This window comes from Mustela nigripes, chromosome 10 (assembly GCF_022355385.1).
Source record: "Mustela nigripes isolate SB6536 chromosome 10, MUSNIG.SB6536, whole genome shotgun sequence".
Taxonomy (NCBI): domain Eukaryota; kingdom Metazoa; phylum Chordata; class Mammalia; order Carnivora; family Mustelidae; genus Mustela; species Mustela nigripes.
In genome coordinates, this window is record NC_081566.1 from 61,522,173 (window position 1) to 61,544,882 (window position 22,710).

The 22,710-nt window shown below is 39.9% G+C and overlaps 1 protein-coding gene across 1 annotated transcript in view; it reads right to left on the reverse strand.

Moving 5' to 3' along the window:
• ATF6 (activating transcription factor 6) overlaps positions 1-22,710 on the reverse strand; it is a 208,974-nt gene that overhangs the window by 98,981 nt on the left and 87,283 nt on the right. Inside the window, exons 13-14 of the mRNA XM_059413442.1 lie at positions 17,536-17,603; positions 12,665-12,779 (exon numbers count right to left, since the gene is read on the reverse strand). Coding sequence (XP_059269425.1) covers positions 12,665-12,779; positions 17,536-17,603 — 183 coding nt within the window. The remainder of the gene's footprint in view (positions 1-12,664; positions 12,780-17,535; positions 17,604-22,710) is intronic.

Here is a 22,710-nt window from a genome sequence, read left to right on the forward strand (position 1 = left end):
TATGAAGACAAATTTAGTATTTCCACCACAGAACTGTGCTTTTGTTTTACCAGTAAAGAATCTACAGACTTGATGTTTTGTTTGTATTCATCTGACACAAGCTCCAAGTAATCAGCAAGAAAGATCTTTTACAGGAATGCTTGGCAGCAAACAAAAGCAGTACTAAAATATTTAGGGCTGAATAACTTTTTTGAATCTCATCAGTCATCTTGGAGCAACTGCACTGATATTTACACTGTTGATGCAGAAGCAACTCTGGTGCCTTACAACACGGCGGGACACGACTGTATTAGAGCTCCTTGCGTTATCTGTCACCCCATGTTTGGGTACATTCACACAGGCGCACAAATGAAGTTTAACTGAAGGACGGCCCTGATAAAACCAACAAAAGTTATTCACTTTATTAAATCTTGACCTCTGAGTAGATTTTTTAATATTCTGTGTGACAAAACAGGAAATACACGTAAAGCCCTTCTGCTGCATCACCAAGTGTAATGGCTGCTGGAGAAGAATCGTTCGTGTGACTGAGCTGTGAGCTGCACCAGCCACTTGTTAATGGAATAGCAAGTTTACCCGAAAGAATGTCAGACAAACAAACGCTCAGTTTTTAGATTTGGGCATCTGATGGACATTTACTGGAAAATGAATTACAGGAACCTGCCACTTGAAGGAAAACAACGGACAATCCTTTGACGATGGTAAAATTTGAAGCTTCACGCGAAAACTAGACTTCTGGAAAATCTGCACCGGCTACCATAACCTGAACAGCTTCCAGATACTTGAAGACTTTTCTGGTAAGATTTGTAGTGGTCTTAAAATAATGAATAATAAAATGTGTAAACATTTGGAAGATCTGTGTGACTCAGTAAGCCAATATTCTCCAAATGAGGAATGCGGGATGTCACAAAATCATACATGGGTAGAAGATCCAAAGTGCAAGAGAAATCAATGGATTTTAATGGACCAGAGAACTAAAAGTTCATAGATTTGGCTTCTGCGCTGCAACTAACCTTTAAGAAACCGTCTCTTGTTGAATGGTATTGTATCAAAGAAGAATATGGACAATTACTAGAAAGGCTTTAAAAAGAGTCCCTCCTTATCCAACCACATTATCCGTGTGAGGCCAGGTTTTCTCTATAGAAGTGAAATGATTAATGTGGAAACAGATACTAGAATCCAGCTGGATTCTATTTAGCCATATACTAAAGAGACCCATAATAATATTAAGACCACGCCCCTCTTCTCACTAAGTTTCTTTGGGTTTGAAAACTACAAAGGAGTTATGAAACCCAAAAAATTCTGAGGAACACTGGCTTACATCAATCTAAGGAGCTCCACTTTCTTATTACTCAGTTGGGTCTCAAGGCCTGATGGCAACAGAGAAGACTGGGAAGGTCGGGGTCAAACATATGGAAAATGAGGGGATAAATACCTAACCACATAAGTGTCCGCCTGCACGGCTCTGAGTTGGAATTTCTTCATTTCAAAATCAAGGAAGAACTGTTTTTTGACTATATATCATTCTCTTTAGTTCACACTGCTTGTACCTCCACCAGAATAGATACTGAAAAGCCGCTAATTCAAAGCACATTTTATAGGGAGAAGGCAACCAGTCTCTCTAAGAGACTTCAAAGTAAACATCTGACACCCCCTCCAAGGCAGACTCATTCTTAAGAGAACAAGTTATTGAATTCTTATTCAATAACAAACAGAATCAGAAGAGAAACAGCTATAAAACTTCAACTGCGTAACAGAGGCCTGTTTATTCTGTGGGATATATTTTAGTTTTATTTTCAAGATTTATTTCTAGGCATACTGTGATAAAATGTAAATAACTCTAAAATTATTCAAAGTACAGGCTATGGAAGATTTAACAGTGTAAGTCGACAAGCTTTTCTTGAATATCTTCATATTCAAAATAAACACTCTGCAGGGAATAAAATGCTAACATCTTCCTATCCCTCCTAGGGACACCATGGTGTACATTATAAACGGGCCCCCGTAAGTACGGGGCTTATGCAGTCTGCAGCATATTAATTTTGGAGATTAAAATGACACCACTGTCTGGTTTGCATCCAAACTGAAAAATAATCTTCTCCACCCATACTACTGACAACTTAGTGTTTCAACTCTGAAATACAGAGAAGATCTGCCTGAATATATTGCTTCTCTCATGCAAAATGGTAACTAGCCTTTGCATCTGAATTCATTAATTTTCAAAGACTGGTATTCAGATTTACCAGGAGACAGAGACAACCCTGATAGAGTCAAAACGGGAGATGATCTATCACACATTCTCTATCACATTATGTGATGATATAGACCAGTTTAGAATATGGTGTCAAACTGGTGGAACTGGTATCCAGTCTGGTTGTTTGTTAATTCACTCAACGTTGAGAATCTGGAATAAGCCTGGGACCGCAGTGGATGCTAGGGATGGAGTGATGACCCAGACAGAGACAATTCGTGCCCTCGGGGTGCTTAAGGCACTGGGCGAGGAAATGGACGGTAAGCAGAGAATTACGTCATTCCTTAGTCAGACACACTCCACATGCTAGTCTCAGCCACTCATCCAACCTGTTCGCTTCCACAGTGTCTCCAGTACTAGGAATTAGAAAACTCCTCCAAAGCCTACTAGTAACAGGCTCTTCATAGATTAGCATCAATGCCTTAAAATAAACATCACACTACTACTGGCCTTAGGACTTTCAGGAAAAACCAACTAAGTGCCAGTGTTCAGATTTGCTGATGGTGTCAAATTTAAACAAATCTGAGTCCAAAATGAACAAATCACCACATTTGGGGGAGGGGAGGAAATGACACGAGTGTTTCAGACCTTAATCCTGAGTCAGATCATAAATCATCAACTTTTCCTAACCATAATAATTGCTTCCTTCATAATTAAGATATGTGACATCATCAAAAGCCTTCACCGAATTTTGTTTAGACATAAAATGATTTACACCCCACTTTGCTAGTTTTCTGACTTTATATGCGGCAAAATATCCAAGACCATCTATGTATAAATTAAATTAGAAATAGTTCTATCAACTTCTATTTTTTAAAATCTTTCACCATTTTTTTAAAAGATTTTATTTATGAGAGACAGGGAGAGAGCACAAGCAGGGAGAGGAACAGAAGGGCAGAGAGAATGAGACTCCCCACCAGTCAGGGAGCCTGATGTGGGGCTCGATCCCAGGACCCGGGGATCCTGACCTAAGCCAAAGGCAGACGCTTAACCAACCAAGCTACCAGGCACCCCAACTCTTCACCATTATTAAAAAGCACCCTTTATTTAAGATTTATAAAACTTGATGTCTCAAGGAATACTTTAAATATGACCTTATTTTTTAAAAAATCTGGTTTTAATTGCATACTCTTTTATTTTTTTGTAGTCCCACTGCAAATAAACAAACAAGAATTGTTCTTCAACTTTCTCCATGCTCTGCTTTAAACAGAAAAAATTAATACAGATGAGGAACAGCGACTAGCTTTTCTTTCGAAACAGCTGTCAAGAATAAAATACATGCTCCTTCTTACTTTCAATATACATAAATTAACCACAGTTGCCGTACATTTTGCTTCTATGGCTCTCCCATCCTGAAAGCACAGACGCCCACACACGTGTCCACGTGCACCCTGACCTCTCTCTAACTACATCCAGGCCATCGTCCCTTCCCTTCAGAGCCAAGTTTGCCAAACCCACCACTTAATTTCCTTCACACTGTCTCCTAACTGGCTCTAGTCTGGGTTCTGCTTTGAATCTGTTCTACCACAACTGTAATCTCAAATCGCCAATGGCTTCCATGTTTATACAGAACCAATGAGTTTTCTTCATTTCTCCTGCTCAGTGAGCTCGGTAATGCCCAGGACTGCTGCCCACCTCTTTTTGAACTCTCTTCCTCAACCTCCATGTTTTAAAAGAAAATAAGTCCACTCTTTTCATTTCATCCGCAGTGAACTATTCCAATTCTCCTTCTCTATTTCTAATCACTTCTCCTATGTCTCCCTGCTAGCTGCTCTTCCTCCTACGTGATCTCTTCAGGTAGCATGTGGCTTGGTTTTCCAGAGGGCTCTGTCTTTGATCTTGTTCGCTTTGGAAAACTAACCTGAAGCAACTCAGTACATGTTTTGAACACAGAGATCCATAGAATTACTTTCCAAACTGAATACTTTGAAAAAGAAGACCTCTGGACACAAAAGTTCTAAAAAGGCAGTGTTTGAGAAATGATCACAAACATAGAGCCACACTTTTTTGGTTAAATTCTGACTCTGTCACTTACAAACTGTCATACTGGACAATTACATAACCTTGCTGCACCTCTCAAGTTCCCCACCTGCAAAATGAGGATAATATCTGTATTTACCTCATAGGGATATTATGAGGATTAAAGACTGGCATATTATAAGCATCATGAAAGTGATTATTAAAAAATTATAAGAACACCAACTATTAAAAAATCAAACTCATTAATTTACAGGCCCACCTTGTAAGTTGACTTTTTGTGAAAGATGTTTTCCAAAACCCTTAAACTGTACTAACTTCACTAGACTAAATTATTTTAGTAACTTCAAAAACAAATACCACAGATTTCTAAGAGGACAGTGCTCGCGCTTGCCCGCTCTCTCTCTCTCTCTCTCTCTCACACACACACACACACACACACACACAGGGAGAGAAGAATATCCTAGGTTTGTAGAGCTAGAAGGGAAGTAAAAAGCTACTTTGTCACTCTACAGATAAGGAAAGAAAAAGCAGAAGAGACAAGTGATTTCTCCAAAGTCACGCAGCAAATAATGAGTGGCAGAATCAGGGCTGGAATGTGGGTCTCTAAAATCTCCATGAATAAATTGTTTGTTTTTTAAAACTTTACTTATCTGACAGAAAGAGAGAGAGAACACAAGTAGGCAGAGCAGCAGGCAGAGGGGGAGGGAGAAGCAGGCTCCCCGCTGAGCAGGGAGCCCGATGCAGGGCTCAATCTCAAGACCCCGGGATCATGACCTGAGCTGAAGGCAGCCGCTTAACCCACTGAGCAACCCAGACGTCCTGAACAAATTGCTTAAAAAACACTTTTTCCCCTCATAGAACCATGATGTAAAAAAATATATATATTCTTCCTTAGGATGAGGTTTTGCCTTCAGGAGATATCTTTTTCCTCACTACAAAATCTGAAATTTGATGAGAATAAAACTCTCCAAACTGTAAGCTATCAATTACTGAATCCCACCTTTCTTCAGGGTAACTTCAGCCTTTCAGAAATGACTTTATTCTACAGATAAAGGCTCCAACTACATCAAAGCAGACCGTGTGTTTTTATATGTTTCATTGTTATCTGAATTACATGAGTAATTTTAAGTATTCATGGAGAAAAATGTCTTCCTTTGTTTCTGTAAACGCCACCTCTAGCAATTTTTTGAACAGTAGGATCTAAAAAATAAGGTTAAAGGGCACACGTAAAGAGCAGCATGGGCGGCCAACAGTTACTTATTAGGACCTGCTTGGCACGGTGGCGTGTGTCGCAACAGACCTTCAAGAAGGACAAAGCAGAATGAAGAGAACGTCATCCCTGCCCAGAAAAAGCATGGGACCTGAAAAGGGAGACTAGGAAGCGCACATGAGGGCGCCTGGATGACTCGGTGTAACCAGGTAAGCCTCTGTCTTTGGCTTGGGTCATGATCTCAGGGTCCTGGGATGGAGCCCCACATGCGGCTCTCTGCTCAGCAGGGAGCCTCCCCCCACAACCTGCCTCTCTGCCTACTTGTGATCTCTCTATCTGTCATAAATAAAATCTTAAAAAAAAAAAAAAGTGCACATGAAAAGCACATTATAAAATAAAGATGGCTACACAGAGCACACAAATAATGAACAGACGGAAAATCATCCTGACTCAGACAGATCTGCCCACCACCCTGAAAATTTCGAAGAATTTAAACTATTTGTGAAATATAAGTTCTCTGTGTCCAGGGCTAGTCTATATGCAAGTCTAGTTCCAGAGATTACCGAATAACCATTTTTCAGACATAAAACAAGTTTCTTTAGAGTTTGCATGGAGAAGTCTAAGTAATAGAAATGTTGTGTGTTCGCTGGCGATCTGTTACAGAGCCAAGGAACAAATGACTGAATCCACTAAACCACACGGCAGTAACTCATATTTAACAAGGAGCTTGAGATCAAACGTTTCTGATCCCAAGGACCTGGCAAGCCAGATACAGAATCCGTAACAAAATGCACTTACACACGCACAAAAGCTACTCTCCTCTGTGAGACATGCTAGGGTACCAGTCATTACAAGGGTATCTATTTTGGCTAAACGGCTTCCTTTTTAGGACACACACAGATTCCCCATCCACCACCAATTGTTTTAAAAAGAAACCAGAAACCATCAAAGCCTATTTATCCTATTCCTTGTTTGAATCTTGCAGACAGACCACTGGGTCATTCTCTACTATTACGAAAGTGTAACCTAATAAAGCACTTCCTCTATAATCAGGTAATCAACAAACAAAAAATGTGAATGGTTTTTCAGTAACTCCAGCAAAACTGACAAGCAGATTTGCAAAGAAACATGACTGACTTTAGAGGAACAGAGTAATTATGCTATCTACATACTTGGCACTGTATCTAGAATATAGCACGGAGCATAAAAGAATCAATGCATTAAATTAGAACACCTTAATATTTGCCCTAGCTTTACTGCTTACAATTCTGTCCTTAGATAAATGACTTAACCTTTCTTTGCCTTAAATTTTTTTGCCTGTAAAACAGAACTAGGAGGGACACTTGGGCGGCTCGGTTGGTTGACCATCTTCCCTCAGCTCAGGTCATGATCCCGGGGTCCTGGATGGAGCCCTGTATTGGGCTGCCTGCTCCACTGACGAGTCTGCTTCTCCTCCCTCCACCTCTCCTCCAGCTCTCTCTCTAGTAAATAAATAAAATCTTAAAAAAAAAAAAAAAAAAGGACTAGGAATACTTAACTATATATAAGGAGCCAACAAGACTATGCATAGGAAAGGTCTGTAAACTGTAACAGTCGTATACACTGAAGGTGTCAGCATTTGTGTGTAAATGAAATGAAAGAGGAAATGGAGAAAGAGAATGTTGCTGACTTAATCATTAAATGAACCTAGGTTAAGTGGATACTCAGACAACTCTGCTCTATTTTTTATAATGTGCTTTAAGCCTGAATGAGATACATTTCAAGGTAAGTTAAAAATCATTAGAAAAAGTCCTATTAAAAGGGTTTTTTTTAAGTCTCTCTTCTAGATAAGACTTTTTTGTAATTGAAAGTATCTTTCCAAACTCATTTATTTACTTTTTTTTCCATCTAGAGAAAGAATTTAGCTAAAAGACAATGAAAGTGGAGATAAGAAAATGGCCAAACTCCAGGACTGATGTGTGTGCTTGGATTGGGAAGTCCCAAAACAAAAGGAGCTGTATCCTTTTGAAGTAGACTTTATAAAGTGACTAATATCCTTTGATTACTAAGGAAATTCCTCTTGCCTCTGAGGATTTTGTATATATATATATACTAAGCAGTAATTCTAAGAAGTAAATAAAATGCATCAAAAAAACCCCCCACAAAAACCAAAAAACAAACCCATGCCATTCTTCTAAGCATATACTAGGTACTAATCCAGGCATTACACTTAGAAAATATCATAGTTATTCTGTGAAATTCTTTTTTCTGGCCTTCCATGGGAATCAATCTTTGGCAAACATTTTGAACCAATAACATCGCAAGTCAGCCTTCGAGCCTTCCAATAATTAGAGCTTTTCCTATACTCTGTCCAGGGTTTCAAGTTTCTGGCTCTTGCTGCTGGAATCTACAGATAGTAGACATCATCTTTTCTCCAAAAAAAAGAAAGCAATGAGGTCTAATGACAATCTCCTCCAAATGTTTCTGCCAAACATTAAAAAAATGAGGATATAAGCACCTCAAAGTTCTACCTTGTGACTGTTAAACATTTCACAGTCAATCATTTCAGGCAGGTCACTTCTTCAGCTCCAAAACTTAGATTCAGAGACAAGAACAAAACTGATGCAGCTCTGGCTAGTGTAACCATAAGTGGAGAAAGGTCATCTCTAAATTTTCTGTTAGAATTCAGCACAGCTTATGTTATTCCTTGGATTGGTAAAGCAGATTCACAGTTCTTTAGGCATAGCAGATGCAAAAGTACCCTTTAAATGATTATGAAAAGCAACAAACCTCCATCACTGATTTATCTTAGTGAACCGTTATCTAAAATTGTGCCGTTGGATAAACACTGAGTGGCTGGCATTGTGCTGCGTGTCAGGGGTGGTAATAAAACAGCTATAACACTTCCTGCCTTTAAGAGGGTTAGGACACAGACAAGAAGATGAGTCTTTAAATCAAACAATTAGCCATTAATATAAGAATTTCTTTTTTTATAGAAGTCAGGTTGTAGAGTGTAATAAACAATTTATGAAGCTCTAAGGGCCCATCACAATCATTTTTTTCAGAAGAGTGGCCCTAGGCTGTTCCTTCTGCATGAAGTTGCTGGCTCACAAAGCAAGGGACTACATTTGAAATCAACCCTATTTCCCTGGTAGCAAATGAATGGACCATGAACCATGAGCCAGGCTATCTATATAAGATTGTACGTAAGAGATGATGTAAGTATACATACATACACACATACATTCATACATACGTGTGTGCACCCATGGCGTGTACACACACACACACACACACACAATCAGATCCTCTCTTTGGGAAGCCTCAGTGAGCGACACGTAAATGAGACCAACACAGAATCACTGGCGCCGCCATGGGATCAGGAATGGCAACGAGCCACCACTGCAATCTCTGTGAGGCCCAGTATATGTTCCAGTCTAGGAAGCACAAGCACAGGGGGACTATTTGGCTGCTGAGCCAGTTTCCTGTGCTTCTTCAACTCCTATGTATTTTACAATATGACCCTCTTATTTAAGGTTATCCTAAGAATCCATGCCATGTGTATGATACTGTTAGTAAGTTTTTATAAGAGACCACGAAGGTGTAAAATACCCAAATATGGTACTGTATCAAAGAACACAAAAAATATTCAAAAAGAGCATGGTATTATATCTTGAATGCATAAAGTACTCAGGAGGCAGAGGAGAGAAACATATCCGGAGCAGGCATACAGCCAGAGCTCAGGTTCCCCTTATGTGTGTTACATTATGTATGTATCTGAAACAGATGAGAAGACAATGTTAAGTGTCTCACTTTTACTTGAGGGACAGGTACTGCAAACAGAAAATATAAAAGAAATACACAGAGTTCCAGAATGCAGACTTCCATCTCACTGGAAAGGACATCTCCGACAAGAACGAAGACAATATGGTGAGCGGACATTCGCAGCCCTGTGAATCAGAGAGAGCCTGTTCCTAATGGGGAGTTGCTCCCCGGAAGATAGAAATTCCTTTCTCTAGTTATCAGAAGACAAGAGAGTGGCATCTAGAGCAGTATTTCAATGTTTAGTGGAATTATAGACAAAGTAAATATCATTTTCGTGCTTTTTTCTCAATATTACCTTTCCTCCCCTCTTTGGAAGCACTTTCTTTCTTTTTTTTTTTTTTTTAAGATTTTATTTATTTATTTGACAGACAGAGATCACAAGTAGGCAGAGAGGCAGGCAGAGAGAGAGGAGAAAGCAGGCTCCCTGCTGAGCAGAGAGCCGGATGCGGGGCTTGATCCCAGGACCCTGGGATCATGACCCGAGCCGAAGGCAGAGGCTTTAACCCACTGAGCCACCCAGGCGCCCCGGGAAGCACTTTCTTATCCTACCTTACATAAGCCTTCTTGAGTATTTGCTTCTGCCCCATAATTTTGAATTCATTTTATCATATTCTTTAATTTACTCCCTCCCTAGACAGACTATCATATGGAATCACTGAGAAAAAATAAACATTAAACTTAATTGGATTTTTTTCTTATTAATTTATCAGTTATACCACACTTAAAGTGACTTGGAAGTTTGAGAAAACATTATTTTCCACCACCCAGGCTCCAAATCATAGTAAGACAAGTCAAAGAAAGGACTAAAAGACAAAATACTTCGAAGAAAATAAGTTATGAACACCTGGAACTAAATAAAAGGGAGTCGAGGGAGTTACTGTGTTGGGAGACAAAAACTTAAAGCAAAATCAAAAGAACAGGAAAAGGTTTGAACCTCTGACAGGATTACTGGGATCACAAGCATTCTTTCCTGCTGGCCTAAACTAGGAAGTCAGTAGTTATCCAAGAGTGAGTCTTGGAGAAAATTATTTCAGCAGCTCAACTGTAATGTGATTAGAGCACGGGAAAGTGGGGTGTGAGGAGGCAGAAGTCTGGGACAGAGGAGGTTTATAAATAATGGTATACTAAATAGTCAATGGCTAATCTAAAAAATCTACTTTTTTAGATAGTAAAATATTTCATTAGACACATATTCACTTCTAAAATTAAACAATATAGCTTGCTTACTGGCTCTGTTATGTCTGGTTTATACGAAGCCAAACCTTGGAGCTTTAGAACATCTGTATCTCTTAAATTCCAATGCAATCATACGGTATCAATTATAATAATTTCTGTCAATGAAATTAAGAGCCAAACTAGGAGAAAAAGCCTATATCCTTCTGTACAGGAAATGATGCCCTTCATCTTTTTAACGAAAATGTTAGAAGAGTATTTTATATTGAAAAATGGAAGCAAAAACGAAGCATGAGGTCATTACTTCTTTCATTTTCATTTTAGCAAGAACGAAAAGAACAATCCGGCGTTTCAGAACCAAATTCCTGTCGCATGACACGTTTACAGTCATCATGACACGTTTACAGTCATCATGATAAAATTAACTTCCTTAGTCCTGCTGTTAAAATAAAACAAGAAAAAATGAAGCAGGATGTTGTCTCTAACTCCTGTTACCTAATGAAGTTCAGGTTCATTCTCACTTTTCCTTGATATAAAACACCAAGATGTGATAAAGCAGTAATTAGGAAATAAGAATCCAAACAGAATGTGACAGATAGTCCTAACAGTTTTCCACAACGTGAGAAAGACTGTTTCTTCTAGAACATCAAAAAGTTGGGGGCACGGGGAGTTAAACAACAATTTTCCAACAGTACTTTTTACAGCAAACTAAAGAGAAAGAGCTCTTATAAACACAAGAAATATAATGTGTATATCTAAAATAAAAATGCCATTCATCTTCCTTTGTATATATAATCCCTTTAAAGCTAGGATTATTGTTCTCTTCCCTAAAAAAACATTACCACGTAGGACTTCAACAACCCACGGCATGACCACTGATAAATCCAATATGTTTTGGATAAATAATAGAGAAATTACCTGGAACCTGAGAAAAAGTATTCAGCTATTCGAGTGTTAAAAACACTTTCCTCTGGTAGCTTCCATAAACATATACTTCAACACATTCATTTTTTGACACCCATCGGGGTCTCTTCGTAGTGCTGTGAGATCTCATTTCTAAAGTTTAGTTTTTTCTGTCCACTTTTAACATGACTATGTCAACACTAAGGCAAATACTTAGTTCTCAGAAGCCAGTACAACCGGAGCCTTGCTGAAACCCTGTTCTCAGCTGCCCCCTTGCTGCTGGAAATGCACTTCAAGGTTGGCACAGCACAGAAATATACCAACTTGTCTGAGAAAATAAGCTGGGCAGAAGGAAAAGGCGGAAATCATGAGGCGGCACTGCAAAAGTATTCCAAATCTCTAAGTGTGTTTGATCAACAGCTAAAAATATGGGACATGTCTGATTTCTCTCATCCTCAACTGTCAAAGTTCTCTGATCCTAATATCCTGAGCTACTAGATATATATATATGTTAGGAAAAGAACTGCGTTAGCTGAGAATTTCAGATAGTGAGTGGGGACAACAGTCTGAGAATGAATTGTTTACTCAACAATTAGCATGTGCTTATTTCTAACAGTGCCCCCTCTACATTCTTAAAAAAAGAAACGAAAAGCCTAGGATACAAACCTCCAAGGAATTCTAACTCATTCGTGTGTTCCCGGTTGAACGCACAGCACTCTCACGGAGACATTTTCATGGCAACTCTGGGAAACATATATTTTCATTTTACAGGAGAAGTAGACGGAAAGCACACAGCTCTGTGCCTTGCTTCTATTTAACATCTGTAACATTCAAGTACTCAAACAAACACTTCCTTTTGCACAAAATGACTAACACATCTTCACCAACAGAAGTAAATGATGAAGAAGCGAGAAAGAACAGGACGTCTCAGAGATGTGAATCCAAGCACTCCACGAACATTCGATCAGTCCATGATTCACCTTAATCCCACTCCTGGGAAACCTGTTTCTCAGTAACCAAACGGGACTAACACCCCAAAGCCTAAAAAGAAATTTTCATGTTTTTACTTCTTCTGTTAAAAACAACCAGGACGGATATAGGAATAACAAAGAATCAAAATCAGTACTGTTTCTATTTTCCAAATACGAACTCATTGCCTGACCGCAATTCCCCATTGGTCTTCACAATGCCCACAGCGCAGACAAGCACGTACTCCAGGTTCCACTCTCGGGACGCGGCTAGACCTCGTCCTGTCTCAGCTCTCCCTCCCTCCCACAGGAGTCCACCCAGTGCCCTGCACCTAGCAGGCACTCACAAATTACTTTTTTCTTCCAAAGTGAACTTACCCTTCGAAATGACACCACATAGAACGTGTCTCCCCTCCTGCGGATGGCCTCAAAGAAGTCTTGGTAACTTCTGGGTGATGCGTAATACACTTGGAGCTCACTCCCCGCGTTCCTGCTAAAGGAAGAAAAGGGCAAAGTTTTCTTCAACTAGCAAATTTCATAACCTCTTGAAAATACTCCCCATTCTACGGCTATGTCTGAATTGTAAGAATTCCTCTCACACAAAATATTAGCAGCAGTTGGCAATAATTTTTATACTAACATTCTGAAGAGCCCAAGGTCAGGTTATTTGTAAGGTCCAATTCACTAAATAGCTAAAACTCATTTCTGAATGGAAAGCTCTAGAATTTATCTACTCAAGTGAATAAATGCAAAGCATGTAAAATAATGAAAAGCATTATTTTCAAATGCAAAGCATGTAAAAATAATGAAAGTATCAGAAAACAGATTGCTGCATTGGCTTCCGTGATTTTCAATTTTTTGGCAACAGAAATTAAATCTAAGGGAAACTTCTTCTTTACCACTCCACCAAATCTGGGAGGCATGCTTGCTACAAGGCTGTGTAAAAGGTGGGAAGAATTTAGGATTTGAAAACAAACAGACCCGGCTTTGAATTTCTTACTCCTCAAGTAGGTATTCTTGGGGGATTTATCCTCTGATCAACATCAATTTCCTCAACCATAAAATGAGAATAACCATATAAACCCGGATTGTTACTGGGGTCAGAGATGTTATCTATGTAATCTACGAAGTACCTAGCATGGGTCTCCTGTTTCCTATGAGTCACTCAACAAATGCTAGCCACAGATATTAAAAGTACCATGTCAGGGTGCCTGGGTGGCTCAGTTGGTTAAGCATCTGCCTTTGGCTCAGGTCATGATCCAGGATCCTGGGATTGAGCCCCACGTTGGGCTCCCTGCTCAGCAGGGATCTGCTTCTCCCTCTCCTTTTACCCCTCCCTCTTGCTCATGCTCTCTCTCTCTCTCTCTCTCTCTCTCGTTCCTTCAAATAAATAAGTCTTAAATTTTAAAAAATACATTAAAAAGTACCATGTCAGTGCCTTCATAAAATCTTAACTAAAATTACTGTACCTCAACCACATCATTTTCCCAAAAGATATACTCAAATGATATTAATATAGTTTTTAATATTTTCAGTCTCACTATTCAGCATAATAAGCGAACACTTTCAGAAGTTAAAGGAAAATTAAATAAATAATGTTTCATTTTTCTCCAAAAAGACAACCTATATTTTCTTTCTTGTATGTTCTTCTATGTTTTCAATCAAACTTTAAGAGGAAAAAAAGACTGATCTAAAAGGAAAATTATAAATGAGTCATAAGAATTTTTTTTTTTTAAATAATTCCACTTGCTCACTGTGAGGCCGTTTCTAACCACATTGAGTATACAACCGGTTCTTCTTTATTTTTTTATTTTTAATTTTTAAGTAGGCTCCATGCCCAGGGTGGAGGCCAATGTGGGGCTTGAACTCATGGCCCTGAGATAAGGCCTGAGATCAAGGGTTGGATGTTTAACCGACTGAGCCAACCAAGCACCCCTGAATGCACAACGGAGTCTTATTATTCATGGTAGTTACTATGTTCTATAAAATCAGCATGAACACTGAGTTTAGTAAAGACTGAAACATTCTAAAGGAAATACAGGCTTAGCTTCCTACAAGCCCCTAGTTACAGCATTTCTGTCATCTGATCACATATAACTTTGTTTTCCGTTTCTGATTAAAGACACTTCCTTTGACATACACATTTTATTCATTACCGTAGAACGCAGTCAACAGCGCGGGGTCAGTAACTTAATGCCTGAATGGAGCTGATCTAACATGTATATTTTCCCCATCTACACAGCCAGCCTTCTGGAACAACAGGTAGTCCTTCAACACTACTCTTCAGGGCCATTTTAAATAGTGAAATCACCAAGAAAAAGCAGAAAAATATGGTACTTAATAGACCTCAAAAAGAAACTTATTTCCAGCATGAGAGCTAAAGCAGGAAGGCAGAGTGTTGCCTTGTTAATTAAGCCTCCCCCAGGGCCATCCGTGCAGAGTCCTAAATGACTATGAGAAGATGCTGAGCACTGATTTGGGGGCAGACACACATTTAGTGAGCACGTGGATTCACAGATACCCAGTACATGAGTAATTCATTTAAAGCATCTTTTTAAAGACTTTTTTAAAAAGATTTTTAGTTATTTGTCAGAGAGGGAGAGAGAGAGCACCACAGGGGGAGCGGCAGACAGAGGGAGAAGCAGGCTCCCCACTGAGCAAGGAGCCTGATGTGGGACTCAATCCCAGACCTGAGCCGAAGGCAGACACTCAACCGACTGAGCCACCCAGGTGTCCCTTTAAAGACTTTATAAAAGCAATTTTAGGTTCACAGCAAACCTGAGAGGAAGATGCAGAGATTAAAAACATTTTTAACTAGTGAAGAAATAATGTGCCAACTCAATGATGCATCAAAAACCGAGTATTTGGGTGCCTGGGTGGCTTAGTCGGGTAAGCATCTGGCTCTTGATCTCAGCCCAAGTCTTGATCTGAGGGTTGTGACTTCAAGCCCCACACTGGGCGTGAAGCCTACTTTAAGAAGGGGGGCAGGACACCTGGGTGGCTCAGTCAGTTAAGCATACCACTCTTGACTTCGGCTCAGGTGACAGTCTCAGGGTTGTGAGATCACGCCCCATGTTGGACTCCAGGCTGAGCGTGGAGCCTGCTTGAAATTCTCTCTCTCCCTCTCCCACACCCAACTCTCAGAAGATCTCTCTCTCAAAAGAAAAAAATCCATTAAAAAATAAAATATTGGGCGCCTGGGTGGCTTGGTGGGTAAAGGCCTCTGCCTTCAGCTCGGGTCGTGGTCCCGGGGTCCTGGGATCGGGCCCTGTGTCAGGCTCTCTGCTCAGCAAGGAGCCTGCTTCCCCCTCTCTCTGCCTGCCTCTCTGCCTACTTGTGATCTCTGTCTGTCAAATAAATAAATGAAATCTTAAAAAAAAAAAAGTATTTATAAGTATGTATATAGTAAACAAATGAAATATTCTGATAACTAGGGAATTATTGGTTATTATATATATTTGAATTATCTATTTCTACAGGATAATATAGTATCTCAGGATTTTAAACATTCATGGTTACTGATATGCTGCTTACTGCCATTTAATAGTAACTCTCAGTTAATAGGAAACGAACAGCTTTCGACTTAGTGGGTATGTATTCTCGGTGCCTGGTACACAGTCTGGCACGCAGTTAGTGCTCAGTAAATGTGAAATTAACACTACAGAATTGTGAACTCTAAGTCTATGGCAGAGCCACAGACAGAAGCTGAGATTCTTTACTTCTACTTTCTTTTTTTTAAAAGATTTTATTTATTTATTTGAAAGAAAGAAAGTGAGAGACAGAGCATGAGTAGAGGGTTAGGGGCAGAGGGAGAGGGAGAAGCAGGCTCCCCACTGAGCAGCGAGCCCAATGCGGGGCTTGATCCCAGGACCCTGAGATCATCACCCAAGCTGAAGGCAGACAGTTAACGGACGGAGTCACCCAGGTGCTCCTCTTTACTCCCACTTCAGTGATACTGTCCTGTCCTCAGTATATCACATCACCATCATTACCAGCTTCTGAACATGCCAAGTGCTGTGTAAAGTGCTTTAAATAAAGTATGTAATTTAATCATCAACTCTGTGTGGCCCAAGTATTGTAGACGAGGAAATTTTAAGTAAGCTGCTGGTGTTTATGTAATCACGCGGCAAGTAAGCGGAAGAAAGGATTTGCACTCTGCCAACCCAAAAGCTAGCGTCTTAAACCAGGACACTACACTGCCTCCCATGATGCTGTTCCTTTTAGTTAGTTATGTCTGGTCCATACATTTCAACCGTAGGCACAGCACTCCTTCAAGAATCCTTCAAAATCTTAAGTGGCATCAGTGTGGTAAAAAATGCATTTTTTTAAAGATTTTATTTATTTGACAGGTAGAGATCAAGTAGGCAGAGAGGCAGGCAGAGAGAGAGAGGAGGAAGCAGGCTCCCTGTCGAGCAGAGAGCCCCATGCGGAGCTCGACCCTGGGATTATGACCTGAGCGGAAGGCAGAGGCTTTAACCCACCGAATCACCTAGGTACCCTGAAAAATGCATTTTAAGTCAAACAGATCTGAATGGTGATTCTGCCACTTATTAGTTCTATGACTCTGGCCTAGAAAAAATAAGTGACGTGCCCAGTTTCTCTCTATATAAAAATAGGGACTGTGATACCTACACTTTATAAGTGATTATACAGATTCAAAGATTAAAATGCATGGAAAGCACTCAGCAGGACATCTGGCACAGAGCAGACATTCAAATAACATTCTCTTCCCCTTGGCTCACAAAACAGATACAAATCGAGGACAAGAGTTATGTCTATTTAAATTTTACAGCAAAATTATGACTGAACAGCATTCTAACGAAATCTGTATTTAGGAATTTGAGAGTTAGCCTTTTGAAATTATCTGGATTTACTCTGACTGCTCAGAAGCAGTATGCTAAGTGAGCTAAGAGTAAAGTCACAGATGAGAACAAGTTTAAGATAAAAGGGAAATGTGCTTTTCAACTTTATTAAAATACTAGGCATTTTAAAATTTCATGGCCAGGTTCAGTCATTAAGCATCTGCCTTCAGCTCAGGACATGATCCTAGGGTCCTGGGATCGAGCCACACACCAGGCTCCCTGCTCGGTGGGAAGCCTGCTTCTCCCTCTCCCACTCCCCCTGCTCGTGTTCCGGCTCTCCCTGTCTCTCTCTCTCTCTGTCAAATAAATAAAAAGATAAAATCTTTTAATAAATAAATAAATAAATAAAATAAAATTCTGTGGCCAAGAACCTTCACACTTTCTTACCTGATACTAGTGGTTTCTGTGTATTGGACAGCCATGAGCTGAGAATTCGAGCCCTGCTCCAGAGCACCCTGAAAGAAAAAAAAAAAAATTTAATGCCATACCATGAAATTGTACAAAGATCTTCCTATAATGACTCACTCTACATTAACATTTACGAAACTCTCACTAAAGTGTTCACATACTTTTTTTTTCATGAATATTCTGACATATTAGGTTCACATAACTAAACACCAACATAGAGATTAGAACTCTTCTTGTTATACTCTGGGCTGAGAGATGTGTCTCAAGGAGATTAAAACATTAAGGCATTTCTCATAAAGTTTGAAAATACAGACCAAATGTTTAGTCCAATTACCGCAAGTTTTATTACCTAGTCATAAAAATATTACTGAACACGTAAACAACTTGTATTTGTCTAAAATAATTATTTTCCCAATGAAAAGTTCCTTAAGTGTGAAAAGTCCATAATGAAACTAGATCCTAGGGGCGGCTGGGTGGCTCAGTGAGTTAAAGCCTCAGCCTTCTGCTCAGGTCATGATCCCAGGGTCCTGGGATAGAGCCCTGCATCAGGCTCTCTGCTCAGTGGGAAGCCTGCTTCCTCCTCTCTCTCTGTCTGCTGCTCTGTCTACTTGTGATCTCTGTCTGTCAAATAAATAAATAAAATCTTAAAAAAAAAAAAAGGAACTAGATCCTATTGTTTACTGAATTAAACACAAAGATCTTCATGCCATAATATACCTATGGACTAAGCCGTCATTAAAAAGATCTCACCAATGGGGGTGCCTGGGTGGCCTAGTCGTATGACTGTCTGACTCTTGATTTTGGCTCAGGTCATGATCTCAGGGTAGGGAGATGTAGGCTATCGGAGATGGGGCTCCACATTTGACTGGGAGTCTGCCTGAGAGTCTCTCCCTCTGGCCCACCCCTGCTTGTGTGTGCTCTCCCTCTCTCTCTCTCTCTCTCAAATCAATCAATCAATCAATCAAATGTTACTTCCTATAAACAGCATATAGCTGGGTCTTCCCTTTTAAAAACTCTAATTTGAGGGGCGCCTGGGTGGCTTGGTCCTTAAGTGTCTGTCTTTGGCTCAGGTCATGATCCCAGGGTCCTGGGATCAAGCCCGCATGGGGCTCCCTGTTCCGTGGGAAGCCTGCTTCTCCCTCCCCCACTCCATCTGCTCGTGTTCCCTCTCTTGTGTCTCTAGCAAATAAATAAATAAAATCTACAAAAAAAAAAAAAAAAACGTTTGACAATCTCTCCCTTATAACTAATGTATTTAGCCCATTAAATGTAATTACTAGTATAGCTGGGGTTAATAAGTTCACTATCTTAGTACATATTTTCTATTTATCCTATTTCTTTAGTCTTTTACTCACTTCTTTTGGTTAAAATGCTTATTTTTATGGTATTCCACTTTTATTTCCTACATTGGCTTTTTTAGCTTTCCCTCTTTGTGCTAGTTTTTAGTGTTTGTTATACAGATTATCTTTAAATTACCACAGTATGCCTTTAAATGTTACTTGAAAAATGTAACTTTATAATTCCATTTACCGGTGTTCTTATTCTCTCTCTTTTTTTTTTTTTAGATTATTTATTTATTTATTTGACAGAAAGAGATCACAAGTAGGCAGAGAGGGGGGGGGAAGCAGGCTCCCTGCTGAGCAGAGATCCTGATGTGGGGCTCGATCCCAGGACCCCGAGATCATGAACTGGGCCGAAAGCAGAGGCTTAACCTACCGAGCGACCCAGGTGCCCCTACCTGTGTTCTTATTCTCTTATATTTAACTTCTACATAACCCATACACCCATGATAAACTGTTACGAGTTTTGATTAAAAAATAATCTTTTAGGGCTGCTTGGGCGGCTCAGTCATTAAGCGCCAGCCTTCAGCTCAGGTCATGATCCCAGGGTCCAGGAATCGAGCCCCATATCGGGCTCTCTGCTCAGCAGGAAGCCTGCTTCTCCCTCTCCCACTCCCCCTGCTTGTGTACCCTCTCTCGCTCTGTCTCTTTCTGTTGAATAAATGAAATCTTTAAAAATAATAATAATAGGGGCTCCTGGGTGGCTCAGTGGGTTAAAGCCTCTGCCCTCAGCTCAGGTCATGATCCCAGGGTCCTGGGATTGAGCCCTGCATTGGGATCTCTGCTCAGCGGGGAGCCTGCTTCCTCCTCTCTCTCTCTGCCTGCCTCTCTGTCTACTTGTGATTTCTGTCTGTTAAATAAATAAATAAAAATCTTTAAAAAAAAATAATAATCTTTTAAAGACATTTAAAAATACATACACATATAAAATAAAGATACTTTTTATAAAAAGAGCATTTATTTTTACCAGTTATTTGCCCATTCTGGTGCTCTTCCTTCTGCTAATCTGGAGTTGTACCTGCTATCATTTCCCTTACCCTAAAAAATGTTTAGTATTTCTTAGAAAGCAGATCTTCCAAAGAAAAATTATCTGTTTCTTTATCAATCTGAAAATGTCTTGATTTTGCCTTCATTTTGAAAGGTATTTTCATGCCCCTTTACCTTTTTCAGACTCGCAATCTAGAAAGAGGGTAGAATTATGAACTGGGATGAACAAAATCAAGGATATGGTGCTCGGAGGTCACAGAACTTTCAAAAAAAGGGCAATTCATCAAATTTGCTGAGTATCTTAACGAGACTATCGGATCCTCTTAAGCATCTGAAAGCAGCAGCTGGGAGGAAAAAGAGGTTAGAGAGGAGTAAAAACGACTAAGCAGAGCAGTTACACTCTCTATGCTAAGACAGAGAATCTGCCATTTCTTTGCATGTGTTGGTATGGACAGCAGCGTAAGCAGAATGACCCTTCCCCTCTGACCGAGAGCTCCTTTTACCCTTGACAAATACAGATTCATCCTTCGCATTCCTTTCTCTGTAACAGCTAAGAGTCCCACATTTCTGACCAGTAACTAAGCTCATTACAGAAACATAGGCACCCAAGACGGCAGAGAAAAATACGTCCATTTAAACTACAGATCACCTCATGTCCAAAGGCTGTGAAATTAAAACAAGACTATCTTCTCTGCATTAAAATTCCTTCAAGATTAAAGAACACCAAGCACCCCTGACATGGTAAATAAACTCTCTATTCATTGACATAACGGAAAGGAAAAAATAGTATGAAAATGTTTATCAACAGATAAGGCAAAAAACTCATTTAAGCCAAGAATTTTCATGTAATACCTCCTCTGTGGAATTACCCACTGGCAATTATCAGCCCCTTTCTTGCTCCTCCCCCTGTATGGCACAGGATGGAAGCCTGAAAACTGTATTACACTGTTTTTTGCCATCAGGTTAATATAATTTAGATACTGCCAGAAAGATATGTTGGCACCAGGTTCAGAAAGGCAAGGAGAGACAGAGTCCGCTTTCCCTCCACCCATGGCAGCTGACTGTAGTCTTTGGCAGACAGGTGTGTCTGGAGTACTAGACATCGCATTCTGATGCTACTGAACAGCTTTGTTTGGGCTACTGAGGTAGCTGTGACATTGGGAATAACTGTCTGTAGCCTCCAGGGGTACTAACGACCATAAAACCACCGTAATGCATGAACAAAAGGTACCAGAGAGGCCCAGACTGGATAATCACAGAATCTCAAAGCTTGAGCTCCTCCAGACCAACGCTCATTATTTTACTGATGATAACAGCCCCATAACGGTTATTAGTCCATCTTTCTCAATATCCTTTTAGTGTACTTGTGAACATATCACATACACTGCTCCCAATTAGTTTCCAAATAATCAAAAATCTAACGTGTTTCCATTAGCATATAAACATGTAAACCTGGTGAAATATATACCATCTAAAAATAAAACCTCTTATTTAATTCTTATAGCTACTCCATCTCCCTGCTCCTATTAATGGGGATCATCTTAAAATAATTTTCTCTACTTCTCTGTTTGTTATTACTTACTGAATCCACATCAATTGGGCTTTGTCACTGCCATTCCAATGAAAGGATTCATCAAGGTCACTAACAAATTCTAATAATCAAATCCACTGGTAAATTTCTCAGTCTTCATCCTCATCATTATCTCTTCTTTAGTAATAGTTAATCACATCCCCTTCTTATAAAACTTTTTTTGGGTTTTGGGACATTATTATCCCACATTTTTTCTTTTTCTTTCTTTTTTTTTTTTCTTAAGATTTTATTCATTTTTTTGTCAGGGAGAGAGTATAAGCAGGCAGAGGAGTGCCAGGCAGAGACAGATAGAGAAGCAGGCTCCCCGCTGAGCAGAAGCCCGATGTGGGACTCAATCCTAGGACTCTGGGATCATGACCCTAGCCAAAGGCAGCCACTTAACTGACTGAGCCACCCAGGCGTCCCTATCCTACATTTTTTCTTATCCAGGAGCCAACCACTCCTCTTCCTTCTCTTTTGTCCTCTAATGTGAGAGCTGGCCCAGGGCTCAGTTCCATACCTCTTTCCTTTTTACTTTCTCCCGAGCTGCTCTCATCCCAGATTAAACTTCCAGTCTTGACCTTGCCCATGAACTCCAAACCTGGATGACAGTCCACTTGACTATCTACCTGACTGTAGTCATATTGAACTTAAGAGATATTTAAATCTTTTTTTTCCTATTAAAATCTCTTGATTTGGGGCACCTGGGTGGCTCAGTGGTTTGAAGCTTCTGCCTTTAACTCAGGTCGTGATCCCAGGGTCCTGGGGTCAAGCCCCACATCGGGCTTTCTGCTTGGCAGGGAGTCTGCTTCCCTTCCTCTCTCTCTGCCTGCCTCTCTGCCTACTTGTGATCTCTGTCTGCCAAATAAATAAATAAAATCTTTAAAATAATAATAATAATAAATAAAATAAAATCTCTTGATTCCTGCCTCCAACTCCTCCTTTCCTAGTCTCAGTCTCAGTAAGCAGCATCACTAGTCCTCCAGTAGGCAAGGCACAGAAATTATCAGTGATCCCTTCTAATCTGATATCAGCAATTTCCAATAGCACTACTTTCAAGATATATTTGGCATTCGAATACTTCCCCCCACTTTCACATCTACCACACTAGTAAGGGCTGAAATGATCTCTCACCCAGCCTACCAAAAGCGCTTCTCAACAGTTTCCTTACTTCCACTCAAGCTCCCTCCACTGTCTACTCTGTGTAGCAGCAGCTAAATAAATCTTTTAAAAATCCAATGTTTATAGCAGCAATGT